This window comes from Fonsecaea monophora (genome assembly GCF_001642475.1).
Source record: "Fonsecaea monophora strain CBS 269.37 chromosome Unknown Scaff1, whole genome shotgun sequence".
Lineage (NCBI taxonomy): Eukaryota > Fungi > Ascomycota > Eurotiomycetes > Chaetothyriales > Herpotrichiellaceae > Fonsecaea > Fonsecaea monophora.
This window is the reverse complement of record NW_019173932.1, coordinates 72,999-96,616: the sequence shown is the minus strand read 5'-3', so window position 1 is coordinate 96,616 and position 23,618 is coordinate 72,999. Positions and strand designations below refer to the sequence as shown.

The following is a 23,618-nucleotide window of genomic DNA, read 5'->3' as shown; positions in this document are numbered from 1 at the left end:
GACTGCCATACATAATATCGCGGGTTGTGAGAACGAACGTAGTAGAGTCGTCGACTACCGACACTTTACCGGGAACATTACCGGTTCAAAGTTCTGCGCTTTTTTTTTTCATGTTGGAGAAGTTGGTGTCTCCCCAGGCATCGATTGCCTGCTCCATGGATTTTCACTCAATATTAAACCCCCCCGGTGACCCCTCTTCACGTTCTTTCCTCTCCCCGCACTGCTGATCCGGCTATTCTCAACTGTCGAGCCGATATGGTCATCGTGTGGCTTTGACGATGGATACTTATGAGAGCCGGAGTCTGGTCCCCCTGGCAGATTCCAGGAGACTTGGGCCAAAGGGAAATCAAGTCATGATCGGGAGGAGCATCCTCTAGATTTGTGGCATTGAAAGAATAACCTGTCTTGAGATCTTGGAGTCTGAGACCTGCCTGCCAGCCAAAATGTCGTATAAAGGGCAAACTGCTTTTCTGACGGGTTTGTCAAGCCCCGAACTTCCATGTTGCTTGGTGACGGGCTAATTCGAGGTAGGTGGTGCCAGCGGTATCGGGCGAGCAGTTACCAAGATGTTGGTAGAAAAGGGGTGGGTAATTACATTTCCTCCTCAGGATATCGGGTATTTCTGACAGAAACGACAGAATCAAAGTCTACGTGGCAGACAGAGATCTCAAGGGCGCTCAGACGCTAGCCGACGAACTCAACACCGGCGATCAGGTCGTGTGGGCGGTCCAGGTCGACGTCGCGGACTGGGACTCGCAACGAAAGGCATGGGAAGCTGCCGAGGCTGAATTCAAGCGCATCGACTACGTGCTGCCGATTGCCGGCATTGGCGAGCGACGCATGTTCCCCAACAGGCCCAACTCGACCGGATACGAGAAGCCCGACCTGAGCGTGCTGGAAGTCGACGGCATTGGTGTCATCTACACCGTGTCCCTGGCTGTCCAGCACTTTCGTCGCCAGCAGCCCAACCAGTATGGCTTCCGAGGGAAAAGTAAGACTTCGTCTATTGATTGTTTGTCTTGGTCATTCCAAACTCATCCCGTATACATACAGTCATGCCCGTGGCGTCTGTCTGTGGATTCTACATCCACCAGACCATCCCCATCTATACCGCGGCAAAGCAGTACGTCCCAACCAACCCTACCTCTGCCCATCGCTGTCCTGGAATACTGACCAAGACGTTGCAGTGCCGTCGTAGGCTTCGTCCGCTCGTACGGTAAGATCCTCGCTGAGGAGCACATCACCCTCAACGCCGTGTGCCCGAACAAGATCCGGACGGGAATCTCCACCGCCGCCGTGTACGACAAGGCGGAAAAGCTCGGCGTCCTGGTGCCCATGGAGAGACTGCTAGAGGCCTTTGAGTCGCTGCTTGGCGAGAATCCCATGTCGGGCGAATGTCTCGAAGTCGCTCCCCAGATTGGGGTTCGGGTCGTGCAGTTTGTCCCCTTCATCAACGAGGAGTCGAAGCTGAGCGCCGACATGACCTACGAGCGGTCGCACCACCTGCATGAGCCGAGCGAATGACAAGGTGTAGAGAGGTTAGGATCGTCCTGCGAGATTGAGGGAGTCGATTGTGTGACCCGTCTTGTTTCGAAAGCCGGGCGGAGGAGAATCTACCGGTTCCTCCTGCACATTCCCGGAGATCTCGTCTTTGATGAGGAAGAGGCATTTTTCTGGCTGACTATGTTTTAAGAGATCAGCTCCTTACCATCTAACAAGCAACAACGGAATGTCTTTCAGCGCGGAATCACATCATGGCGTTGAACAGAACTGCTTACCCCTTTGAGATCCAGCCTTGCACTCGCCAACGCTCCGATGACTCGGACACTCCGGATCTTGCACCCCATTAAACATGTTCAATCGTTCAACTTGTGCGTGTGTATGGACCTTGTGACACTCTACCGCCCCCAGATCTGCACCCACCCATGAAAAAGGGATACAAAACCCCATAGACAAGCGCCAGCCGTACCTCTTGGTCTCTTTCCATGTTCTGTTCTCTCATATGCCGTCAATAATCGTGTTCAGAACTCTCGAGCACTCTTTCATATATCCTCGTAAATCAAAAAGGAGGAGTGCTTTCACCAGTGCGATGTGAGGTGATGTGATGTGCTCAAATGTGGTGGTTATGTTATTTAGTGGGTGGAAACCTATTCCCCTTTCCGGCACCCGGGTTTGTTCAGCGTTCAGCTGGACAAGGGTCCTTGTCCTCACTGTCGCGGTTATCGCTTTGGTTGGAGTAGTGCCTACTAAGAGTGTACTTGTACGAGTTGAGTACGCTACTACAGAGTAAGTAAGTATGGGACCACTGTGTGAACTTTCGCGTAGAAATGCTCAAAACAATTACTGGCACTATAGCCTCCAAGCGAGGGGGGGGGGGGGGGGGAAGCGCAATGCTTATTTGGAAAAAGCAATCACCACGCTTTTATCATTGGCGAATAAAATCCTCTCGGTAAGAATCTAAGCCTTGCACAAGCGATTGCTTGGGGGTGCTTGTGTGTTTGTTCGCGCCATGCAGGAACGGGAAACCACTCAGAACCAGAGATCGAAGAGGGCCACGTCATCGCGCGAGGAAATCGGGGGACAAGTGCGAGTGGCAGTGTGATAAGGCTAGTCAAAGTAGGGTGCGGCATTGCCGATGGGTAGGAGTACCTAAGATGTGTGGGAAAAAGGCGTCTCGGGTGTCGCTTTAGTTGTACGAGTAGCTGGAGCTGGAGCTGGAGCTGGAGCTGAAATTGAAGCTGGTTCGATGCCCTTGCCAAAAGGTATAAATGCTATCATTCCCTCGCCCAATATTTGGTTTATCTTTCTCAAAGTCAGGTCAACTGTCTCTCTAACACATCCTTTTATTCAACTGAACAAGACCGACACCGATACCGATATCCACAACGACAACAACAACGACCATGGACAACCTCCTCAAACAAGGCGAGCAATTCCTCGAAAGTCAAATGGGAAACCAAGCAGACGACCAGAGCCAGAACAACCAGTCATCTCAGCCTCAGCAGCAGCAGCAGCAACAGCAAGGCCAACAAGGCCAACAAAACGGCCAAGCCGGCGGCGGCTTGATGAAGAGCATCGAGCAAAACGCCGGGAATTCGTACATCAACCAAGGTAGGTATCCACCTCCGACACACACACACGTCGAGATTGTATCAAGAGAGAGAGACACAAGGGCTGATTTTATATACACCGGTGGTTGTGTGTGTAGAAGTCAACCAGTTCCTGACCAGTGAGGGGGTTCCCTCGTCCTTGGATGGTGCGATCGACGGTGTCATTGATACCGAGGTCGGGAATCTCGAGAAGAGGTTCTAAATGTCTACCTACGTATGTTAGGTACCTTGGGTCTTAGGTATCAAGGTGTCTAGGGTAGATAGATACCTGGGCATCTGGTGTGGGTGCACCACTTCACCACGTCAAATGTCAAGGTCAAGGTCGCATGAATGATGAATCAGGTTCAAGGGGTAAGGCAGGATTGAGGGCGGTCAGTCAGTCAATCGGTCAGTACAATCTCGCACATGGCTCTCTGCAAGATGAGGTGCGACCAGGGGAAAGCGAGGCACTCAAAACCGCCTGGATAGCAAAGACATCACGATTCTATAACACGAACACGAAGGAATGCATCAAGGAATGTCCTGTTTTCTATCTCCCCCTAGCCTCTACCTCCTCTCTCTACCGACGTATCAGTCCGGAGCGAGAACCAGCACATGTTTCTTGTCTAAACCGATATGCATCGCCTCATACCCCTTCTCTGGAACCAGCTCGTCTCTCCCACACCCTGCCCATCAGAGCATTTCTATCCATGTACCTCAGTCACTCGCAGGGTTCCAATCATGGCGTTCGATGCTTTCGTGTACGTCACTATTTGCACGAGCCGGCAGCGACGCCGCACTCTCCCGGGCAAGTCCAGAAGCACTATCCATTTTAGAGGACAAGGTCAGTCACTTCACGAATATCTTTCGGCTCATGTTGTATACGCTGCTGGAAGGGAGAGAAGTCGAAAGGGATAACACAAGCAAAGAAGACAGGACACATACGGTACCACCACCGCACCAACCAGAGCAGACGGAGCGTTTGAGGAGTTCGGCACCAGCCGCGACAGCAGCGGGAGCTGGTTCAGGAGCGGCGATGGGGTTTGCGGCGACGAGACCCATGAGGGGGATGAGGGCGAGGAGAATGGTTTTGACCTGCATTTTCAGAGGAGTGTTGGCGGCTTTTGCTGCTGGATGTTTTGATCAAGTCGGAGGAAGTTGAGATTCGATGATGATTGTTATTTGTGGTGAAAATGATGAGTTTCCTGAAGATATCAAGCCATCTTTATACTTTATTCTCCCTCTCTTTCCTTCTCATTTCTTTGACTCTGTCGCCCTTTGCTCGAGGGAATTCTCCCAAGAATTACACACTCAGTTTTTGCCTAAATTCAACCGACTCCTCCGTTTTCGATTAGGAATGAAGCCATGTACCGAATACGTCTCCCATCACCAGACTGTCTCTTGAGGAGGAAACATCTGCGAAAGTAAGGTTTTGAGGGATCCAGAAGGATCGCTCGTACAGTTGTGCGTAGCATTGGTTGGGTCCCCACGGGGGTCTTTGTTGTGGAAACACCCCACAGCTGACGGGGTACGGAGAACAGCATCCATATCAAATCCAAGGACGCGTCAAAATGCTGCTCAACACTCTTTGCTTGGTCTGGAAAACGGGAGTTGAGCCAACGGTTGTATCCGTCTGATCTGTCAGTGTTCCTTCTATACCGCAGGCCCTGCACTAGACCGCCGCAGGATGCGGTTCGTTGCGGCCGCAGTTGGTCCATCAGGACTTGTTATTGATTCAAACGTGTATCCATGTGTATCTCTCATTACTGGACGTCTTCGTCAGTCTGTAAAGCCAATAGCCAAAATGACTTCGGTGGCTCCACGTCCGCCGCTGCTCGAACTTGATCAGTGCTAGCTCTGCGCCTACCGTGTCCGAATGAGATATTGCCTGTCTCTGTTGAAACATGTGAGATGGCCATGGATTGTCCATTCTGACCCCTCTATGCACGTTCCAGCTTCTGAATGTTCCAGCGAGGCTGTTGACTGAAGAAGACCGAGTCGCGCGGAAGAGGGAAAAACCACAAGAATCGATGAGAATCGGGCTAGTTTATTTCTTGTCGGCGCACAAGGCTTCAGCTTCAGATCTGATTGCCTACCTCACTTTAGTGATGGACATAAACATTTTGCTGACTTCAGCCTCTCCCACACACAGGCTTTGATTGAGCGGTCAAAGTGTGCGCACATTGTCAAGAACCCGGTTGTCGGACCAGCGTCATGTCTTAGTCAAGACCTCAAAGTCGCATACCCACCGGTGCTCGGTGTCATCTCGACCTGTTGTAACATGTCGTGGTACATGTTCATCGACACATCACCTTGGCGGAGGCTCCCACGACCGAGGATTGCGCCGAGCGTGACATCAAATGAATTTAGCCGGGGAAAAGACCAGGTTGTAGCTGGTATTGCTGTGCACTGTGATGCCTGATCAGATGCGGTGTTGAAGACGTTTGACATTGTCTCGGTTCTACGTCGGTTGGCAGTCGATGGATGCAGGAGTAACGAGGAGGTGCTGGTGATGATTTGGTCGAAGGATGCGCAGCCAAGCCTTGATGGCCTTGCACGCCTAGTCAGTACTGAAGTAATGTGCATGCCTGCCTAGGAATCCAGGGTACCTAAGTGGCTTGTGGATTTGCGGGTGTCTCCGGGGGATTTTAACTGTGACTGGCCCCTAGAACGCCTAGTCGAGTCTAATGTGGCGCACCAAACCTTAGCGAGCGGCCGCCCGAGTTCGCTAAAGGCCCCCCAAGTGGCTGGCCTCATGTGCCTGGTGACCTCGACTTCACGTCTCAGTGGCCCATCTAGGCTTTAGTCTCAGGCGACAGTCAACCCTGCTAGGGATGAAGATCAATCTCTACCCCACAGAAGTACAAAGTGCAACTTGAAGGCACGAGGAATGTGTTTGGAGTGATTACCACCCGAAAGTCCCCTACCAAGCCGGGTTCTTTCGCATAACCTACCAACCTACCTACGAGATACTTGAAACACACAGGCAAAATGCCTTGAAGGATAAAAGCATAGAGACCAAACAAAGACCTACTCGTAAACTCGTCCCCTCGTACTCGGTTGTGCTCGCCTATTTCCCTCTGAGTCACTCACGGGTTCTATCGGAGCTCCAGGCCGCAACCGACCGAGGCTTTCTATGTCTCTCTCTGACCCCGTGGCTATGGCTCTCCCAATGCAGAGTCCGTGGTCCAAAGTATCAGGCACGGGAACGCTTTGTAATAGCCCTACCTCGTACATCATATATGATATGCACATGTAACACGCCAACATCGTCGCTTGAGCACGTCTTGCTTGACAAGGTATAACACAGTCAATAGTCGAGGTCCGCGCTCTCGACACATCTACACCAATATCACAGACCACCACCATGGGTGACATGGACATCGACAACTCCGACACTCTTGTCCTCCCAGACGGGCGAAAACTGGGATACGTACAGTTCGGCTCCCCGACAGGACGTGCCATCTTTTTCCTGCACGGCCACCCCGGATCGCGCCTGGAAGGCGCCCATCTGCACGATCTGGGTTTGAAACTAGGAGCCCGCATCATCTGCGCGGACAGGCCGGGGATTGGATTGAGCTCACCACAGCCGGGCAGAACACTCCTCGACCACCCCAAAGATCTCGAACGGCTGGCAGATCATCTGAAGCTGGACAAGTATGGTGTCCTGGTACGTACGCGATCTCTCCCGAGAGAGCTTGAACTTGGAGGCGAGACTAGAAAAACCAAGATGATTTATGACCGAGTGTTGATGCTGACTGACATAGGGAGTCTCTGGCGGCGGACCATACGCCCTCGCCTGCGCCTACGCCATGCCCCGCGACAAGCTCAAGTGCGTCTCGATCGTCTGCGGCCTGGGCCCCGTGTACGAGATCGGCATGAAAGGCGCGCGGTGGTTGAACTGGATCGGCTTCACCTTCGGGTACCGGTACACGCCCTACTTCATCAACCGGTGGTTCTGGCAGACGCAGACGATGGGCCGCATGGACCTCAGCGACGAGGAGCGCCTAGCGCGCCACATGAAGGAATTTGCCGCGCCGCCCAAGACGCCGGCCGAGCAGAAAGACCACGAGGTCATGAAAGACCCAGTCAATGCCGGGCGGTTCATGCGCACGTCGCGAGCCACCTTCGCCCAGGGCTACGACACCACCCTCCAGGACGGCCGTCTGCTCAGCTCGCCCCTCGGGTTTCGCATCGAAGATATCCGTCCCGACCTGCCCGTGCAGCTGTGGTATGCGAAGATGGACGTCAACGTGCCGCAGTACCACGGGGAAACGATAGCTCAGCGATTAGGCGGACAGGCAGCCCTTCGAGTCGAGGACGAGACGCACGCGAGCCTGTTCTTCAACCGCCGCGAAGAGTTCCTCGGAGAACTAGTCAAGAGCATTTGATAAGACTGTCGAGCTCCTGAACTTACGAGGTAGAGTAAGTGGCTCATGTAACATTACGGCGCAGAGCAAATCAAACTCGCAGCTCATTCGGACCAGTGGCTGGAAACCTACCTGGTCAGTGTATAAATAATACATCACATCTCTCCCAACCGTTCATGGGACATGATAAGCTATCACATTCCTCATGAAGTCCCAAGGAGTAAGCAATATGTACTGCGGTACGAGTTATCCTCATCGACCAGGAGAAGGCCAGAAACTCAAGAAACACCCCGTTTAGGAAGGGGAGTTCTCGAGCGGTGATTGGTGGATCATGACGACGGATGCCCATTTTCGGGAGAGTCAGAGTGGATACTTTGTCGTATATCTCTTATCAAGCACACTGGGAGGGCGTGGTTGATGACTCTGTTGTTGGGCGGATAGATAGAAGAGATATATATCTCCATGACTGAGGGATGAGATCTGAATAGAGCATTCGATCACTCCATCGTCGTTGTCGGACATTTGTTCTCTTCTCTATTTCGAGAACCCGTCAGGCACAGAACACTCTTGAGCGACACCAACATAAACAACCAATTCATTGCCTTATACATAGTCCATCAGGGCTTGAAGAGGAAGAAAGAAAGAAAGAACAAACCATGCACTCCCTCCCCACCTCGACCGAGACGCTCACGCTCCACCTCGCCATCCTGATCTGCGAGGTCCTGCCCCCGCCGGTCTCCCGCCTCCGCGGCCCGTTCGACCAGATCTTCCAGAATTTCTTCGACCGGGGCGCGAAACGGCTCTTGGAGAGAGCTAGGCACGGCGACGAGGTATCGCCCGCACTGGAAGGGCAGATCAAGGTGAGGACGACGCCGTATAACGCGACGGCCGGTCAGTTGCCGGACGCGGAGGCGCTGGAGGGGCTCGATGCGTTGGTCGTCACGGGGAGTTCGGCCGGGGCGTATGAGGATATCGAGTGGGTGAAGAAGCTGGGGGGATTCTTGCAGCGTGAGTGATTGAGAAAGCCAGTCTGAAAGGGGGGGTCAGCAGGGGGGGGGGGGGAATACGTCCATCGAAACACGCTTCGCTGGCCCGTCCTATTCCTGGAATCCATTCTCCTCCGCCCTCGTCCAATTTTGCAGAGTCAGAACCAAGAACTGAATTGACACTTGTGGCAGACACGTACCAGCACCACCCCAAGGTGAAGATCTTCGGCACCTGCTTCGGCCACCAGATCATCAACCAGTCTCTGTTCGCCCACACGGGCGGGCTGCACGTCATCAAGAACCCACGAGGCTGGGAACTGGGCGTGTACGAGATCGCCATCAACCCCGACTTCGCGAGCTGCTTCCCGCGCCAGCTCAAGTCCTTGTCTCGGTCGTCGGGCGCGATCCAGCTCCAGCTGTCGCACCAGGACACGGTCGTCGTGACCCAGCCCGGGCGGCTACCCGCGGAGTGCGTCGAGGTCGGCGCCACGGCCCTCTGCGGCATGCAGGGCATGTACGTGCCCAACCGGGTCCTGACGCTGCAGGCCCACCCGGAGTTTGATCGCGAGGTCAACGGCGCGTGCATTCGCGAGATCGTGGGCAGCGACTGGCCCGTCGAGGAGACGAGGGAGTATCTCCGTCTGACGGACAAGGACGACGACGCCGCGCTGATGGAGGAAGTGGTCATGGAGTTCTTGCTCCAGGGGTCCAAGCCTTAGTCGGACGTCGTGCGCATTTGAGATCCCCTTTTTGTCATAGACCCGGTCGTCGTCGAAACCCCTGAAGCAGCGGTATTTGTGCTGAAGGGGAGAGGAGGTAGCTCTTGATCACTTGCTTGGTCATGGCGTTGGTGGGGGACCACATGTGGCGACAGATATGTGCGCATGCTCTATTGAATGCCTTTGCTGCTTTAGCCTTGACAATGTGTTTCCCGGCCAAACAGCGGTGGTCCATACAACAAAATGCGTCTCCAGTCCGCGAACCGGGAAATGGGAAGAAAGAGATTGTCTCTTTTTGGAATGAGGTCTCCAGTCCTTGAGAGCCAGCGCTGCCGTGAATGGATCTGCGTGACATGAATTTATCGTTGGCATCCACAACCTACATATGTATGTTTACGCACCATACAGCTAGCTATACGAGCAAGATATCTTGAGACTTGAATACAGCCCAATCAATCTATCTCCTATTCATTCTTCGCAGGGGACAGAGAAAAATCAACAGTACTTAAATCTTAATAGTAAATCACAATTGCAACTGATCTCTCGAGTCTTCATGCAAGGGTAAACCCAGTATATCCGTCTTTTCTAACCTGCTCGAGCGTCTTCTTGTACCGTGGAATGCCCCCAGCGTAGTTCAAATGCTCGCGCGGTTTGCCCGGGATATTGGCCCCGTTGTACCACGAGTCGACCTTCCCTCGGGGCGTGTCGCTGATCAGCTCAAAGACCAGTTTTCTCCAGTCTTCCTCGGCGGTCCGCTCGGGGTCAATCTTCTTGAGGCCTCGCTCGCGCATGTCTGCGAGGACCGACGCGATCCAGTCTCCTTGGATCTCGATGCACGAGGGTCCGTTCGAGAAGGCCGTTGGGGCTTGCGGGCCGTATGTACTAAGAAGTCAAAATTGTCAGTCATGTTGGTCCTTTCGAGGCACTGAACGGAGACAACGTTGAAGCAGGCGGCTGAGCAAAGCAGCTCTGTCGAACTCTTCACAGGTTCACCTACAAAAAGAAATTGGGGAAATGGGCAGTTGAAATGCCCAAGTATGTCCAGGTGCCTTTGGCCCATTTATCCGTTAGGATTTCGCCGTTGACACCTGAGATCTTCATGTCCTTGAGTCCACCAGTGATGGAGTCGAAGCCCGTCGCTAGGGCGATGATGTCGAGTTTATGGAACGTCCCGTCCTCCTGGATGATGCCGTCGGCGACGAATTTTTTAATAGGATTGTTTCGAACATCGACCACGTCGACGTTGGGCTAACGCAAAAGGGACAGAAGTCAGCATCGACCGTGAACAGCCATTGAATAACCTCACACTTGGAGGCACATGTGAAAATAGGAGGGTAGCTTCATGCACGCCACCAGAGTTCTTACTTTATTGAAGTGGTCATAAAAGTCCTGCTCGAGGGAAAGGCGTTTTCCGCCAAAGAGATGAGGGCGTTCCCACGGCGCAAGCAGCTCCTGCTTTCTCGGATCGCGAACTCGCTCTCGTACACGATCTCGCCAGAATTCGTACGCCTCCTGGTTGGCCTTCGGGTCGCGAGTCATGTCATAGTAATTGTTCATGAGGAAACGGAAACCGCCCTAGCCGTGAAGCGAAAAGAATCAATTAGCATCACCTCTCGTCTTCAGTCAAGAGAATGCCCGTTGCGGAGCAGGAGGAAAGGCAAGAAATTTGAGCGGTCTCACCATCTTCCACAACATCTGATAGAATTCCATTCTTTCCTCCTTTGAATGGTCGAAAGTCAAGTTGTCGCGCCATTGATAGAGAAAGCCATTGTAGTAGTTGTTGCGCTCAGCAAATCTCCCCGCCAGCTCCTCGACGACCTTGGCTTGTTCTTCCTTGGTCAGGTACACCTGATTCATCGGGCACGCTAGATTCGGGGTCCGCTGAAACATTTCCAAGTGTCCGTCTTCGCCGATTTCTCTTGCCCACTATGTACAAGTATATGTCAGCTTCATTCTCAATGTCGCCTCCCAGAGAGTATCGCCAGTGATATCTTGGAGCGGGTTGGGGTCCGGGAATGTATTGTAGGCAGGTTGGCAACAATGACGAACCTCTTGTGTGATTTGCACGCCCGTGGCGCCGGTCCCAATCACAGCCACGCGCTTCCCCTTCACGTCGACGCCCTCCTTGGGCCAGAAACTGGAATGATGGATCACACCCTTGAAATCCTCCAGGCCCTCCCAGTCAGGAAAGTACCGTTTCGCCGCGAAACCGGTACATGCCGTCCAGTATTTGGTCCGGAACGTCAGGCCGTTCTCACATCGGATCGTCCACAGGCAAGTCTCGTCGTCCCACACAGCCTCGGTGACTTTGGTATTGAAGACGCAGTCCTTCTTGACGTGAAGGCAGTTTTCAACGTGTTGAAAGTATTCTCGCAGCTCGGCGTGGTCGGGATAATGCGATGACCAAGTCCAGTCGCGGTATACTTCGGGAATGGACAACGCGTAGACCGGATACTGACTGTCCACTCGGGCGCCTGGATATCGGTTCCAGTACCAGATACCGCCAAGGTCGGATCCAGCCTTGCGAATCTCCACGTTAGCAAATGTATATTATCAATGGGCATGGCTCCTGGTCAGAGCCCGGATCACGAAGGCAAATACCTCGACGATTTTGGCCTTGAAGCCCAGTTTTCTCAGTTGATGCAGCAGATAGATTCCCGCGAATCCAGCACCCACGATGACCATATCCAGTATCTCATCGGTGCCATTGACATGGTTCCCATTCTGAATCACTTCGTCTCCGGCCGGTCCATCTGACCCATTGACCGCGGGTGTTGTGTGGCCGATATCTCGCTTTATCGGCATGGCTGCTGAGTTCGCGATGGCTTTACTCGCAACTAGGAAAGAATAGACTATCCAGCCGCAAATGTCACCAAGAAACTAGTTTACGTGGACCCCTGGAAAACAGATCTTCTTTCCACGATACAAGAGTTAATTGAAATGAAGCAAGAGGCAGCCGCGTCTAAAATAGAGGAGCGCGGAGATGGATTGATAGATGACTGTATCCCTGCGGATATTGACACGAATATCTGGCCGAGAGCGTGCGGAGACCTCGGCCCTCAGGCTGAATCTATGGGGTTTATCGGTTATCATTGATGGGGAGAAGGGTCAGAAGGGTACGCGGAACGTCTGAAAGGGTTGTCCAGGACTCACTCGGGCCTATCATGGTCACAGAAAGGTCCAACCATTCCATGAGACCACCCTTCAATCTTCTAGTTGCTTTCGGACTTTGTTCTCCTGCCTCGCGGAGCAAAGCATTGTGCCCCTCATGGCCCCCCATTTGCCACAATTGTGTGGAGATATTTTTGGAGTTGCGGATATAGACCACTCGGTTGCGGTTAGCATTGCAGATGTTGTGTACTGGGCGTTGGGATAAGACAACAACTGTTATCATGATTCACCACTTACATAGAGAAGGTAGGTTGCAGGACCCTCAAAGGGATCTTTGTCCTTTGAAGAGTTGAAAGGTACTCGGTCTAACAGACCAGCCGGCTGTTTTTCCCGCATGAAGCGGCCAATCACAAGAAGGATTGTCGACTTCATCCGTCTCAGGGTGACAGCCTTGTCGAAGCAGCCCAAAAGTGCACTCTTGCTGTAGGAACAGTAGACCGTGTCCACTGTATACTTAACTCTGGGTGATGATGATGTGGATGAAGCAAATCTAAAACAACAGGCGGGCAGATCGCTCCTGTTCCGATTCTGGAAATGCGGTGACTACTGCGACCGGCAGTCTGTCTTAGCCGTGTTAGCCGTGAAGATGGCTGGAAGCTTCGTCCCGAGAGATTTGTGAGTAAGTCGGTCAATGCCGAAGACTTCAATGTAATCGGGCTCCTGACTTCTCTGCAGCCTTCCAACTGAACCAACACCCACACGGCATCCATACTCCCACGGCGTTTCCAAGTCCTTTTTCTTTCTCCTGCACCTGGCTTTTTCTTCATGTCACTTACTGTGGTTCAGGCTTTGATGCGCCAAGAGCTATACAAGTTTCCGACCACCCAGTGAAAGCTTGTAGGTCGATAGACCTGTCAATGGCAAGTTGGTCGTCGTTCAAAATCGATGCTTCTGGGCCAGCTTTGTGGGAACATTGAGCGCTGGGACATCTATCGATAGCTGTCGCCGCATACCTTGAAGACTATGCTGCCCAGCCAATCTTTCCTCTTTGGCTGCGCACTTGTGGGATCAGATTTGTGCAGAGATCCAACGGAGAGGAGCCCGATGGGAGGGAGCGACTGCGCGTTCAAAGTATTCTCAACATGGCAAGGAGCCGTGCAGGAAGTACGTGTCGCCTCGGAGAGAATTCATGGTAGAGACTTTATTTGATTTCATCAAGTGACGTCGAATACCCTTTTCACCATTGAATGTCCGGATCCGACATTCTGCAGTGCAATCTTCTGAACGATGTCGTCGGCGCGCTCTCAGAGGAAGATGACAGTCTCTGTAAGCTCGGTTCGGGGCGATTGAGGGATCAATCTTGGAATTACACTCTTTAGACCCCTTTCACACCTAGACTTCAGCTTTTCAAAAGTCCGCCCAAATACACGGTCGCGCAGGAGCGGATCAGCCTTGAGTGTGTTGTGAGACATTCATCGTGCTGTAAGCTAGGTAGCCCGGTACAATTACGATAGAGGTGAATACGGCGAATAGGCGAAGGGGGGTGGGGGGGTGGAAAGAACCGGCGAGATACGTATAAAACGTAGCGGTGGGCACTGGCTTAGAGCGGTTCCGTCGGTGCCGTCGACCTACCGGGCTCGATGTTGGGGTTCGAGACAGAGCAGCTGCGAAATAGACAATCTGAGGCCGGCATGGGATGACCATACGGCGCTTCGAGAGCACGCATATCTTCACAATTTTTCTGGTCGCGCGAGCCCAGGATGTGAGGAATATCTGGTACAAATGCGAAGAAGGAAAGGAGAAGGCGATGGTGGCCTTGGCATTTGGAGATGCAAGGCTGAATGAAGCTGACGAGGCTGAGGCTACGTATCTCCTCTGTCAATGCTTTCTCAATCAATTGTAATTGAACCTCTGCCAACCCTACCGTGTGCACCACGCCAACCTCAGGGTCACAATTATGCGTTTGCTTTCATTTCTCCCGCAGGCTCTGCTTCTGTGCTCTACGTTAGGCTCATCAGCAGAAGCAGCTGCCACGTGGACATTTGCAGACGCCTCTCTCAGCGTAACAAGCAAAGGGTCCGCAGCTGGGAAGGATGGAGGAGTTAAAGAGAAGTATGTTCTGTTCCATGGCTGTCGACGCCGCTCAGCACTCTATACATGCACAGAAGAACTCAATTAGTTGCATGCTAACTGGTTCATGTCGTCCAGACTCACACCCTCTCAACCGCTCTCCAAACCCATTCTGCTCGGCTCTTCCGACACTTTGAAGATTACTCTCACAACGCAAGAAGGAAAAAGTGCCAAAAGACCACACCAGGCGTTTCTGCTGCTGCAAGACCAAGATGGCAAACTCGACGTTTCATATCCTTTCAGTGTAAAGGAGTCTGGGAAAGCGAAGGTTGATTTGGTACGTCTCAGTTTCTATCGGAGCAAGGGAAAGACACGAACGGGGATACTCATGCACGAAATGAATCCTGGGACCGGGTCTATCTGGGCTGCTCTGGCTATGGGAAAGAAGACTAGACTGACGGTTGGTTGTTGCGTGAACAGACACAAAAGGATCTCCCCGTACAATTCCTCACTTCATCAAACAATACGTCGGGCCTCAGCGCGTCTATTGTCATCGCCTCGTTCAGCACCACTCCCGGCTACAATTCCCCAGCCTTCACCCTCCAAGTCAAGACAGACCCAAACACTCCCGCACCACCGGCAGAGAGACCACTCCGATACGGAAAGCTTCCAGAAATCCACCACATTTTCCGTTCTGACCCTGTGTCTCCGCCCAAGATCATCAGTCTGGTGTTTTTGGCCGCTGTGGTGGGAACACTGCCGTTGTTGGCGGGTGCTGTACGTTGCCTTTGCCTCCCCCTCTGTTTCACACCTTCACGGCCCCCTATCCCATGTTTAGCCAGCCTGTACCTCATTCACTCCTGCCCTTTTCCCCGCGCACGTATCTACTAGGGATGGAACCATCACTAACCTCTTCCCCCCTTTATGAATCAACAGTGGCTCGCCCTTGGATTAAACCTATCTTCCTTACCCAAAGCATTCTCCGCCTCGCCGCTCTCGCACGCCTGCTTCCTGTCTTCGCTTGTCGGGATCGAGGTCGTCTTCTTCCTATACTACACGACCTGGAATCTATTCCAGACACTGCCCGTCCTGAGCGTGCTGGGCATCACGGCGTTTTTGAGCGGCAGTCGCGCTCTGACAGAGGTCCAGGAGCGGCGATTGGCTGGGACAAGATAAAAATGGAATGGTAGGACGAGGAGACAAGGCGCCGAATCTGCGCGCACACGAAGCGTATAGCCATGGACCACCACTTCCCCGCCGGGGTAAACCGGGGTCCGGGGCTTTTCCATCCTATACACTGGTACTGGGTGAATGAAATCCGAGACGGACAGGGTTGGTTGTGACAAAAGAGAAGAAAAGTGGAAATGTTACCCAGATTACATAGGTACGAAAGGGGGCGGGGGAACACAAAAGCCGGCGCCAGGATAGACAATTCAATCAAATCAATCATTCAATCGAATCACCAAACAAGACACCAACCAGAACTGAAAGACGGTTCTTTTGCGTCCTTGACACCTTGCCTCCCTGACCCCGTGCCGTTCTGGCACCAAACTCCAGGTTTCCCCGATTTGGGGTACATGCATGCATGCATGCCATCTGATCTGGTCTGGCACAATTAACCACCTCTACCGAACACTTTATGTACGTGTACGTGTACGTGTCACTTGTAGGGCGACAGGCATGGCTTTCCTGCTCTGCTCTGCTGTGCTCTGCTCGGTAAAGCCGAGTGGCCGCCTCCCTCTTTCCCCCTCTTCTTAAAAGACCCGACCGAGTCGACAGCGCTCAATTAGGGACACAATCTCTGTTCTATACTACAAGGCTAGACTATGTGAATTCTGGCGGTCCCAAGAATACCAAACATCTTTGTTGAACGTTAACCATTTATGCTGTTGAATCCTGCCATGGCAATCCTTACTCCTCGAATAGCAATGCTTAATCCAATGTCATGGCTATCGTAACTCGGTCCCGGTGTGGTTGATTCAACTCGTGCTGCTTGCCATATATCCCGATGCTCGAACCTCCGATTGTTGGCTACCAACGCTCGATATCGTTAACAAATTCTCGACTTCGACGTCTCCCTCTCAAGACCCCGGTGTTGACATGATCTGTCTCGCGATCTTACTGCGTGCGCGGATCTTCTCGCCGTTGAACAGCAGCACCCAGGGCACCACCGTCAACAGGGCGGCAATGCCTCCCAGCAAGCTGGCTGCAGGCGGGTAGTCCAGGTTGTTGAACATTTGGTTTGTGAAAAGTGGGAAAATTGCTGCAAAAATATTACGCATGAAACTCTGGGCTGCCAATGCCGACGATGCATATCGATGGTAGACGTCAGCCAGATAGTTGAAGACGGCGAGGTAAATGACGAAGATACCCATCTGTGCACATCCAATGGCGAGCACCGGCGATATCCATGGAATGGAAGAATACGTCGTCCATCCGAACCAAAAGAGGCCAATGGGAAGAAGTGCCCCCTCGAGACAAGGGAAATACAGTCTTCCCTCCGGACTGTTGTTGAGTTTCGGCCATCGCTTCTTCGCGAGTCTCTCCTGATAGATGGACAGCAGGGTAGCCAGTACGGAGCCGATCGAAATGGCGGCGAAAACCGCTCCACTCTGTTCGACGCTGAAGTTGTGGCGGGTCTGGAAAACCAAAGGGATCACCGAGAATGTCATATACAACAGGGCCCAGGCAAAGGCAACCCACAACGAAAAGAAAAAGACCACAGGCTCTGTGGTCAGGAGCTTGAAGGGAAGGGTCAGCGACAGGTACAACATTCGACCAAGCGAGGACCGACTCTCGTCCGCTGCAACTCTGTAGCGGACACGGACTTGTGTGCTAGGCTTCTCACCAGAAGTGGTGGCCAACTGCGTCTCGAGCTTATCGAGGTATGCATTCAATACTTTGGCTCTGCGGCTGAGGAGCACAGAGCCCCGCGTCTCTTTGAAGAAGAGGTACACCACGACCAGCATGATCGCCAGGCCAATGATCTGATGGTAATAGACCCAACGGAAACTCGCGCGACCGACAATGAAGCCGGATAGAAGCGGGCCCATACCAGTTCCTGCGAGTGCGGCGCCACTGTATGCAGCCATTGGCGTGTTCCGATGTTCAGCATGATATAGGTCAGACACGACTCCTCCAACCATGGTCGCAAAGGTGCTGGCCCCGGCACCGACGAAGAATCGAGCTACCAGCATTCCGCCGAAGGTTGGAGTGGTCGCACACGCAATGAGAGCAGCCAGAAACATGACTGCAGAACCAATAAAGACGGGTCGCCGACCGTTGATTTCCGAAAATGGCGCCAGGAACATGGGAGACACAGCAAAGCCTGTTGCCCATGTCGTGACGCCGGTGCTGAAGGCGACTTCAGACAGATGCCATTTGGCGCGTTGAGGCTCGGCGGCAATGGAATAAGATCCAGCACTGTACGCCGCAAGAAAGGTGCAGCCACATGACAATATCAAGATGATGGTCTTGTGCGTCGAGGACCAGGTGAGTGGTGATTCGTAATTTTTGAGATTCGGCGGAGGTATTGAAGGGGCGCCAGACGAGAACTCGTCGAATGGGATGGGAGTGTCAAATGTCAAGTACACGTATGTGGTGCCATCTTCAGTCACAGTATCGGGAGGACTCGTGCTTGAACGACGTGGAGGAGATTCAAAGATCGGAACGGGTTCTTCGGACGATGCTTGGCTGTCGCGGTCTGTGATAGTGTCGACCTTGTCACTAGGCCCCGACGGCGGCGAGGGCCTCGATGCCTGGACGCTGATTTCGCCCATGCTTGGCCTGTTTCAATTAACAACGACTTGAAAGGTTCGTCCTCATCGTTTTTGGCTCTCCTTCTGACTTATGGCTGGGGATTTTTGGGGTCCAGATGTGTACGCCGAGGGGGGGTTGTCAGTGACAAACCAAAGCCCGTCAAGGGCGTATTTGGAGGGTGTAAAGAAAAAGCCGACTCGGACGAGCCTACCTTGCCTCCAAGACCTTGTCGCCTCTTGCAGCTCATGGTGCTGGGTGCCCACCTGACAGAATGCATCGTCACTGACCGGCTAACGGCAGCGGCTACTGACCACCACGGAGCGCAGTGTTTGTCCGCGGCGGATTGTGGCACCGTCGAAGCATCTCCAACGCGCATCCTTAAAAGAAAGATTTTCATCCCTGGGGCTGCGCGAGCCACTCACAGAGCTTGATGAGGAGCCGAGAGGTGTGGTCGGACGGACACATGCGTCGAGTCGAGGCGGAAATTTGCGTTGATTGGGCTTTCGCTTCCTCAGATCCGTTGCATCCTTTCCCCCCTGGATCGTCATGCTGATCGGGATATGATTCGGTACGTGGGTGGAAGGGCGTGGGATGATGAAATCCCCGAGATATGGCCGTCGTTCATCGTTCAGAACTGCGTTTCTCCTCATTTCATCATCCTCCTTTGTTCAGGATGGGGTAAAGAGTGCCATACTTGCCTCGGGACCAAGAGAGACTACGACGACGAGCAGGGACTCTGTACCGCGTACAGGACGATTGTTAACTAACGCCGAGTAACGAGGAGTCCGATTCAAAGGTGAAATCATGTGGAGGTGAGGGCGCAGTTGGTGGTGGTGGCACTGGCACTAGTGAACAAAAGTCCTCAAGGCAACGTCAGCCTTATCATGTTGGAGAGACACACCATCGCGCCCTTCACTTATACTGCTATTGCATCAACTTCCTCACTCGGGCTGTTGGCCTGTTTGTTCACATATTCGTCTAATTGTGGAAAGCTGTGCCTCGGCGTGATCAAGAAGGAATGGTCGGGATTTTGTCAGGTTTCGTGTTCAGCCTCAGATACTGACTACATAGAAGTGATCATCAAGGTACAAACGGCTGTCCCATATCGTTTCATAAACCCCGAGCCATCATATGCAAGATATGCCCTCTCTGTGTGTGACACTTTTATGTATGCCCTGACCCCGGATTGCCTATCCAAGACGCGATGCATATTCCATAAGTTGAATCCAACAGGTGTAAGAAAACATCATCCACAAGCTTATAAAAAATTCAAAACATTGTTTTACAGAGAATGGTATCCCAACGCTATCGCAGCCGCGGCAAAAGCCCACCTAGGCAAGATTCTTGGGCTTCCGCTCTCTAGGTTCTCCGCCTGGAGAAGTGGCTCAGGCGCGTAGTTGACCGGCTCTGTCGAGTTGAGCGAGCCATCCCAACAAAAGTTGTTAAAGCAGCTTGTGCACGCTTGAGGTACCTCCGTGTTGGTGCGCTCCATACTGCGGCTCAAGATGGCGCAGGCCACACATGTGGGCCAAGTGGCGTCCCGCGTGCCGTTGGCCATTGTGGCAATATTCTGCCCATTCAGTATGATGGCGTCCCGTTGGGTGTTGTTGGTCGACAGCTGGAAGGTTGAGATATTGCTGAATGTCACGTACGGCGAATTGGGGATATAGACGACCAACGGCGGGATGTTGGAGCCGCTCGTGAAATTGGATGTGTCGCACCCAAAGAAAGTCGGACGCGTGTTGAGACCCAAGTTGACAAAAGTGTTCACGTCGGGGACACTGGGAAAGATCGTCCCGTTGGCCATGGCACTCAGAGACCGTTCGTACGTTGCCACCAGAGAGGTCCCGTTTGGCCAGCTAAAGGTGGTGTCAGCCGAGGAGTCGACTGCAAAGATGACATCGACCTGACGGTTGGGCTGGATGAGTGGGTGAAGTGGAATATTTTGCAAGTCCTCCCCACCGTCAACGAGGGTGAGCCGCGACGAATTGGCCGCGGGATTGGTGAGCGGATTATACTGGTAGAAAGGATTAGGCGTATAATCGGCAATGTCGTTGTTGTCTTCGCCCAAGCCCGTCAGAATATCTGCAACGAGACTCCGCAGCGAATCTGGAACCCCAGTCCCATTGAGATTCAGAATGAATTGGTTAAACAACGAAGAGGACGTCCCCATGAGAAAGCCCGCGTTGTCGAAGCCTACCACACATTTCTCATTCGCCGGAACTCGGCCTGCTGTCCAGTTGGTGCCCAGATGATTCATCGGGACGAAACCAAAAGAGGTAGGATCCCAGGTACCCATCTCATATGGGTTGAACTCGTAAATGGTCGCGTTGGACGAGATGAGTGTTTCTCCCGGCGCGCGTGAGTCGGCAATGATGATGGGGTATGGAGTATCCGCATTCAAGAAGGGCGCCGAAATACCAATAGAGGACCAGGTGTAAGCTGGGCCGCCATCGGTGGCATTGATCAGTTGGTACGACAGCCCGCGACCCCAGAGATCCGTGAGGGACGTATCGAACCCAGCATCTGACTTGCCCCCAATATCGCTTACCAGGTTGGCATAATACTCAGCCGTGTTGAAGATCTGAATTCCGCTCTTCTCAGGGCCTTCAATGACATTGTTGCCGAATTCCCAGACGGAACCGCTCGTTTCCGCCTGCAATGCCTCGACCGAGGAGAAATTATTGATGAAAAGAGACCCAACTAGCCATGACCCTCCGCTTAGACCCGAGATGTATGTCGCAGACTGGAGCAGGCCACCAAGCTTGCCCTGGTTGGTATTATTGGCGGTGCGGGAATCGAACGCTTTCAGAGCACCGGCACCATTCAGTAGTGCTCGCCAACCGCCTCCGGACACGGAGATGCCGATGTTAGGCAGAGCAGAGACATTGTTGGCTACACGGTCAATGTATTGCGACGCATCAAAGCCTTGAATGTTCAGTCGACTCAACAAATCGCGCATGGGCGCAACCGTGTTATTCCTCCGCTTCTGTAACCACTCGGTCTCGTTCGGCGAGAGTGAAGCGGCGCTTCGAACCACGGGGGCATTGGGAGGGCAGTTCTGAAAGGTCGGAGTGTATCCTTGGGGCGAGTTAGGGAGAGACCGTCGCAGGTTCTCGACGGCAACTAAGGTGTCAACGAGGTCATTTTCGAGGGAGATCGCGTGTGCTGCATTGAATGTTAGATTCCCCAGCCAAACAAACTCGAACGGCCATGGTACTCACCATCCACGCCCGCCGCGACAGTACTGGCGATGACCGCTAGCAATGCAAACTTCATGATGATAAGTGGTCCCAAGCTTGAGAGGCACACGACACGTCGCAAGACAGGCAAGACACAAAGGAAAATAAGAATAGGGGATGTAGCCTATTTCACCTTCACGAGACGCAGTCACCGGAGTGATGGCGAAGCTCTGTGGAGTATCATACCGTATCACTACCCCGTTTGCATGGAACGATAGGATGGATATTAGTAGATTCCGTTTACTGCAGTGAGCAACAATGGCGAGCTGAAAGGGTATTTCCACAATTTTTGCATAGCGGGAAGTTTGGAGGGAGTTCGTGTTGAGGAATCAGGCCATGATGTCAACGGGTGGTCCAGGCCAAATCACGCAGGGCCACAGGCTCACTGCCACTGGTTGTCAGATTTGATGACCGGTACAGCCAGTCAAATCCCTTGGGCAGGAACAAGACCTCAATGCTAAGCTTCTTGTGCCATCCGGTAGATCCGTGGTGCAGGGAGGATGATGTCTTTCGGGGGGCGGTGTTCGTAAAAGGAAAACGGAGCACACAATCCTCGCAACAATACCCAGGAGTGTGTACAAAAGTGCATAGCCGCCACACCAAAATGGGGCGGTGTAGTGGCACCAGGTGGCTAACTAGAGTTGGCGTTACTGAATTATTACTCCGTAGGGGACTTGTGCCTGGAGTTGTGCTCGGTAGGCGGCTATAGGGCAAATGAAACCTACCCAGTTGGGTGTCTAGGGGCGCCGGCGATCCCCATGATAATAGGCTCTGCTTAGCGGCTGACACCCTAGATCCTTTGGCTGCTGGAAGGCCCCGATGAAACGGCAAAGGACCAGTGGGATGGACCCTTAGGAAGACCCTTACTTCCGGAGACAAGTACTCTCTCAGGTATTCCCATTATACATATTCCTAATGCAGCCTTCCATAAATTACATTGCTGGTACTCGGTACATATGCGTCGCATAATCATCTCGGTATCAAGAAGTGCCGTAGGCATGTCGCATCAATACGCCACCATCATTCTCTGTAGCTCACAATCTTGCCAAACGTGTCGGCCATACCCCAGATACCTGACCTCAGACAGGTCAATTGCACAATCTGCGAATGGTCCACAAACAGGTTGACATCAATGCCAAACTCGCGGACGTACCAATTGAAAACCGGAGGATCCGCGGCCTCAAACATGACCTTCTCCTGCGGGAGGTCTCGCAAGATTGCCTGAATCACGTCTGTCCGCCAGCTCTTGACGTTCTCAGTGATCCCCTCGCTTTCAATCATCATCCTTTCGACACCCGCCTCGAGGAACTTCTTCCCTAGATTGATCACCTTGCTGGGGTCGGATGTGCCTGTGGCTTCTAGATCCTCTGCTGCAGTGTCACCACCTGCCCCGAACTGGATGCCCAACTCAGGTTTTGCCTTCATCCCCATGCTGTGTACCTTGTCCACCAATCGCAACCAGTCATCTGGTGGGAAAGACAAGAAGCCCGACGAGATCTCAATCACGTCGAATCCCAGATCTTTGCACTTCCGCAAGTACTTCTCTACCACGGCATTGGAGTCGGGCTGGGTCAAGATGTGTTCCATCCACCCTCCAGTACTCACATACACGTCGTATTCGTGAGCCAAGTCAATTAATTCTCGGACCCGATCTTCGGGCATCATGGAGAAGCTGCCTCCAGCAAACTTGAGTCCGTCGACATGGTACCCCATGGTTTCCAACACGTCTTGTAGATGACGCTTCCCGTAAGACGAATAGTATGGGCCTCGGATTTCCGTCACACCTTTGCTGCGAGGTTTGGGCGTGCGAGGATTGTGCCGTATAAATCCAAATCCATTCTCTTTGTCCTGCAGAAGTGTCTGCACCTGCCTCTGGACGGGACTCGTAGACAAGAGGCGGTGGGTTCGTGGTTTCTGGGGAAATAACAGGCCCGGTCTAGCAGCCTTGGGGAGCAATTTGGATACCGCATTCTTCGTGGCCATTGTGAGCGTGAAAATGCTATTTCTCTCGAGTTCCTCACCGAAATATCCAACAGTTGGTCTAAGTGGAGAGTGTCTGATGGTTAAGTATGGAGGCAGAGAGTGAACTCCCTCTGCAGGATAATCTCTGAGGCTTTTGACATCAGAAACATGGCGATCATGCGACTGCCACGCAACCCTTCACTTTTGGAAGACCGTTGCTAACCCACCAAGGATACATGTGAACCTGTAAGGAGGAGCATCGTTTCCTGATTGGGATGTAGGTCAATCATCGGAAGTCATATCCGTGCAC

General features: G+C 52.9%; 9 protein-coding genes across 9 annotated transcripts; 5 read left to right on the top strand and 4 right to left on the bottom strand.

The window, feature by feature from the left end:
• Window positions 1–566: 566 nt before the first annotated feature.
• On the top strand, window positions 567–1,524 carry AYO21_00033 (hypothetical protein; the record flags this gene model as incomplete). The annotated part of the gene is made up of 4 exons (XM_022650025.1): window positions 567–583; window positions 639–991; window positions 1,054–1,123; window positions 1,188–1,524. 4 exons carry the CDS (start codon window positions 567–569, stop codon window positions 1,522–1,524), a joined length of 777 nt encoding a protein of 258 aa, XP_022517351.1.
• Window positions 1,525–2,903: 1,379 nt separating this feature from the next.
• Window positions 2,904–3,312, top strand: AYO21_00032 (hypothetical protein; the record flags this gene model as incomplete). The annotated part of the gene is made up of 2 exons (XM_022650024.1): window positions 2,904–3,111; window positions 3,209–3,312. 2 exons carry the CDS (start codon window positions 2,904–2,906, stop codon window positions 3,310–3,312), a joined length of 312 nt encoding a protein of 103 aa, XP_022517350.1.
• A 3,144-nt stretch (window positions 3,313–6,456) lies between these two features.
• Window positions 6,457–7,480, top strand: AYO21_00031 (hypothetical protein; the record flags this gene model as incomplete). The annotated part of the gene is made up of 2 exons (XM_022650023.1): window positions 6,457–6,759; window positions 6,857–7,480. 2 exons carry the CDS (start codon window positions 6,457–6,459, stop codon window positions 7,478–7,480), a joined length of 927 nt encoding a protein of 308 aa, XP_022517349.1.
• Window positions 7,481–8,115: 635 nt separating this feature from the next.
• On the top strand, window positions 8,116–9,164 carry AYO21_00030 (hypothetical protein; the record flags this gene model as incomplete). The annotated part of the gene is made up of 2 exons (XM_022650022.1): window positions 8,116–8,467; window positions 8,638–9,164. The coding sequence occupies 2 exons, from the start codon at window positions 8,116–8,118 to the stop codon at window positions 9,162–9,164; spliced, it is 879 nt and encodes a 292-aa protein (XP_022517348.1).
• Window positions 9,165–9,715: 551 nt separating this feature from the next.
• AYO21_00029 (hypothetical protein) lies at window positions 9,716–11,969 on the bottom strand (the record flags this gene model as incomplete). Its single annotated transcript, XM_022650021.1, has 6 exons — window positions 9,716–10,046; window positions 10,162–10,412; window positions 10,530–10,739; window positions 10,845–11,090; window positions 11,214–11,684; window positions 11,766–11,969. The coding sequence occupies 6 exons, from the start codon at window positions 11,967–11,969 to the stop codon at window positions 9,716–9,718; spliced, it is 1,713 nt and encodes a 570-aa protein (XP_022517347.1).
• Window positions 11,970–14,472: 2,503 nt separating this feature from the next.
• Window positions 14,473–15,521, top strand: AYO21_00028 (hypothetical protein; the record flags this gene model as incomplete). The annotated part of the gene is made up of 3 exons (XM_022650020.1): window positions 14,473–14,682; window positions 14,826–15,122; window positions 15,282–15,521. The coding sequence occupies 3 exons, from the start codon at window positions 14,473–14,475 to the stop codon at window positions 15,519–15,521; spliced, it is 747 nt and encodes a 248-aa protein (XP_022517346.1).
• Window positions 15,522–16,426: 905 nt separating this feature from the next.
• AYO21_00027 (hypothetical protein) lies at window positions 16,427–18,124 on the bottom strand (the record flags this gene model as incomplete). Its single annotated transcript, XM_022650019.1, has 1 exon — window positions 16,427–18,124. The coding sequence occupies one exon, from the start codon at window positions 18,122–18,124 to the stop codon at window positions 16,427–16,429; it is 1,698 nt and encodes a 565-aa protein (XP_022517345.1).
• Window positions 18,125–19,386: 1,262 nt separating this feature from the next.
• On the bottom strand, window positions 19,387–21,383 carry AYO21_00026 (hypothetical protein; the record flags this gene model as incomplete). Its single annotated transcript, XM_022650018.1, has 2 exons — window positions 19,387–21,272; window positions 21,329–21,383. 2 exons carry the CDS (start codon window positions 21,381–21,383, stop codon window positions 19,387–19,389), a joined length of 1,941 nt encoding a protein of 646 aa, XP_022517344.1.
• Window positions 21,384–22,366: 983 nt separating this feature from the next.
• AYO21_00025 (hypothetical protein) lies at window positions 22,367–23,329 on the bottom strand (the record flags this gene model as incomplete). Its single annotated transcript, XM_022650017.1, has 1 exon — window positions 22,367–23,329. One exon carries the CDS (start codon window positions 23,327–23,329, stop codon window positions 22,367–22,369), a length of 963 nt encoding a protein of 320 aa, XP_022517343.1.
• Window positions 23,330–23,618: the final 289 nt, after the last annotated feature.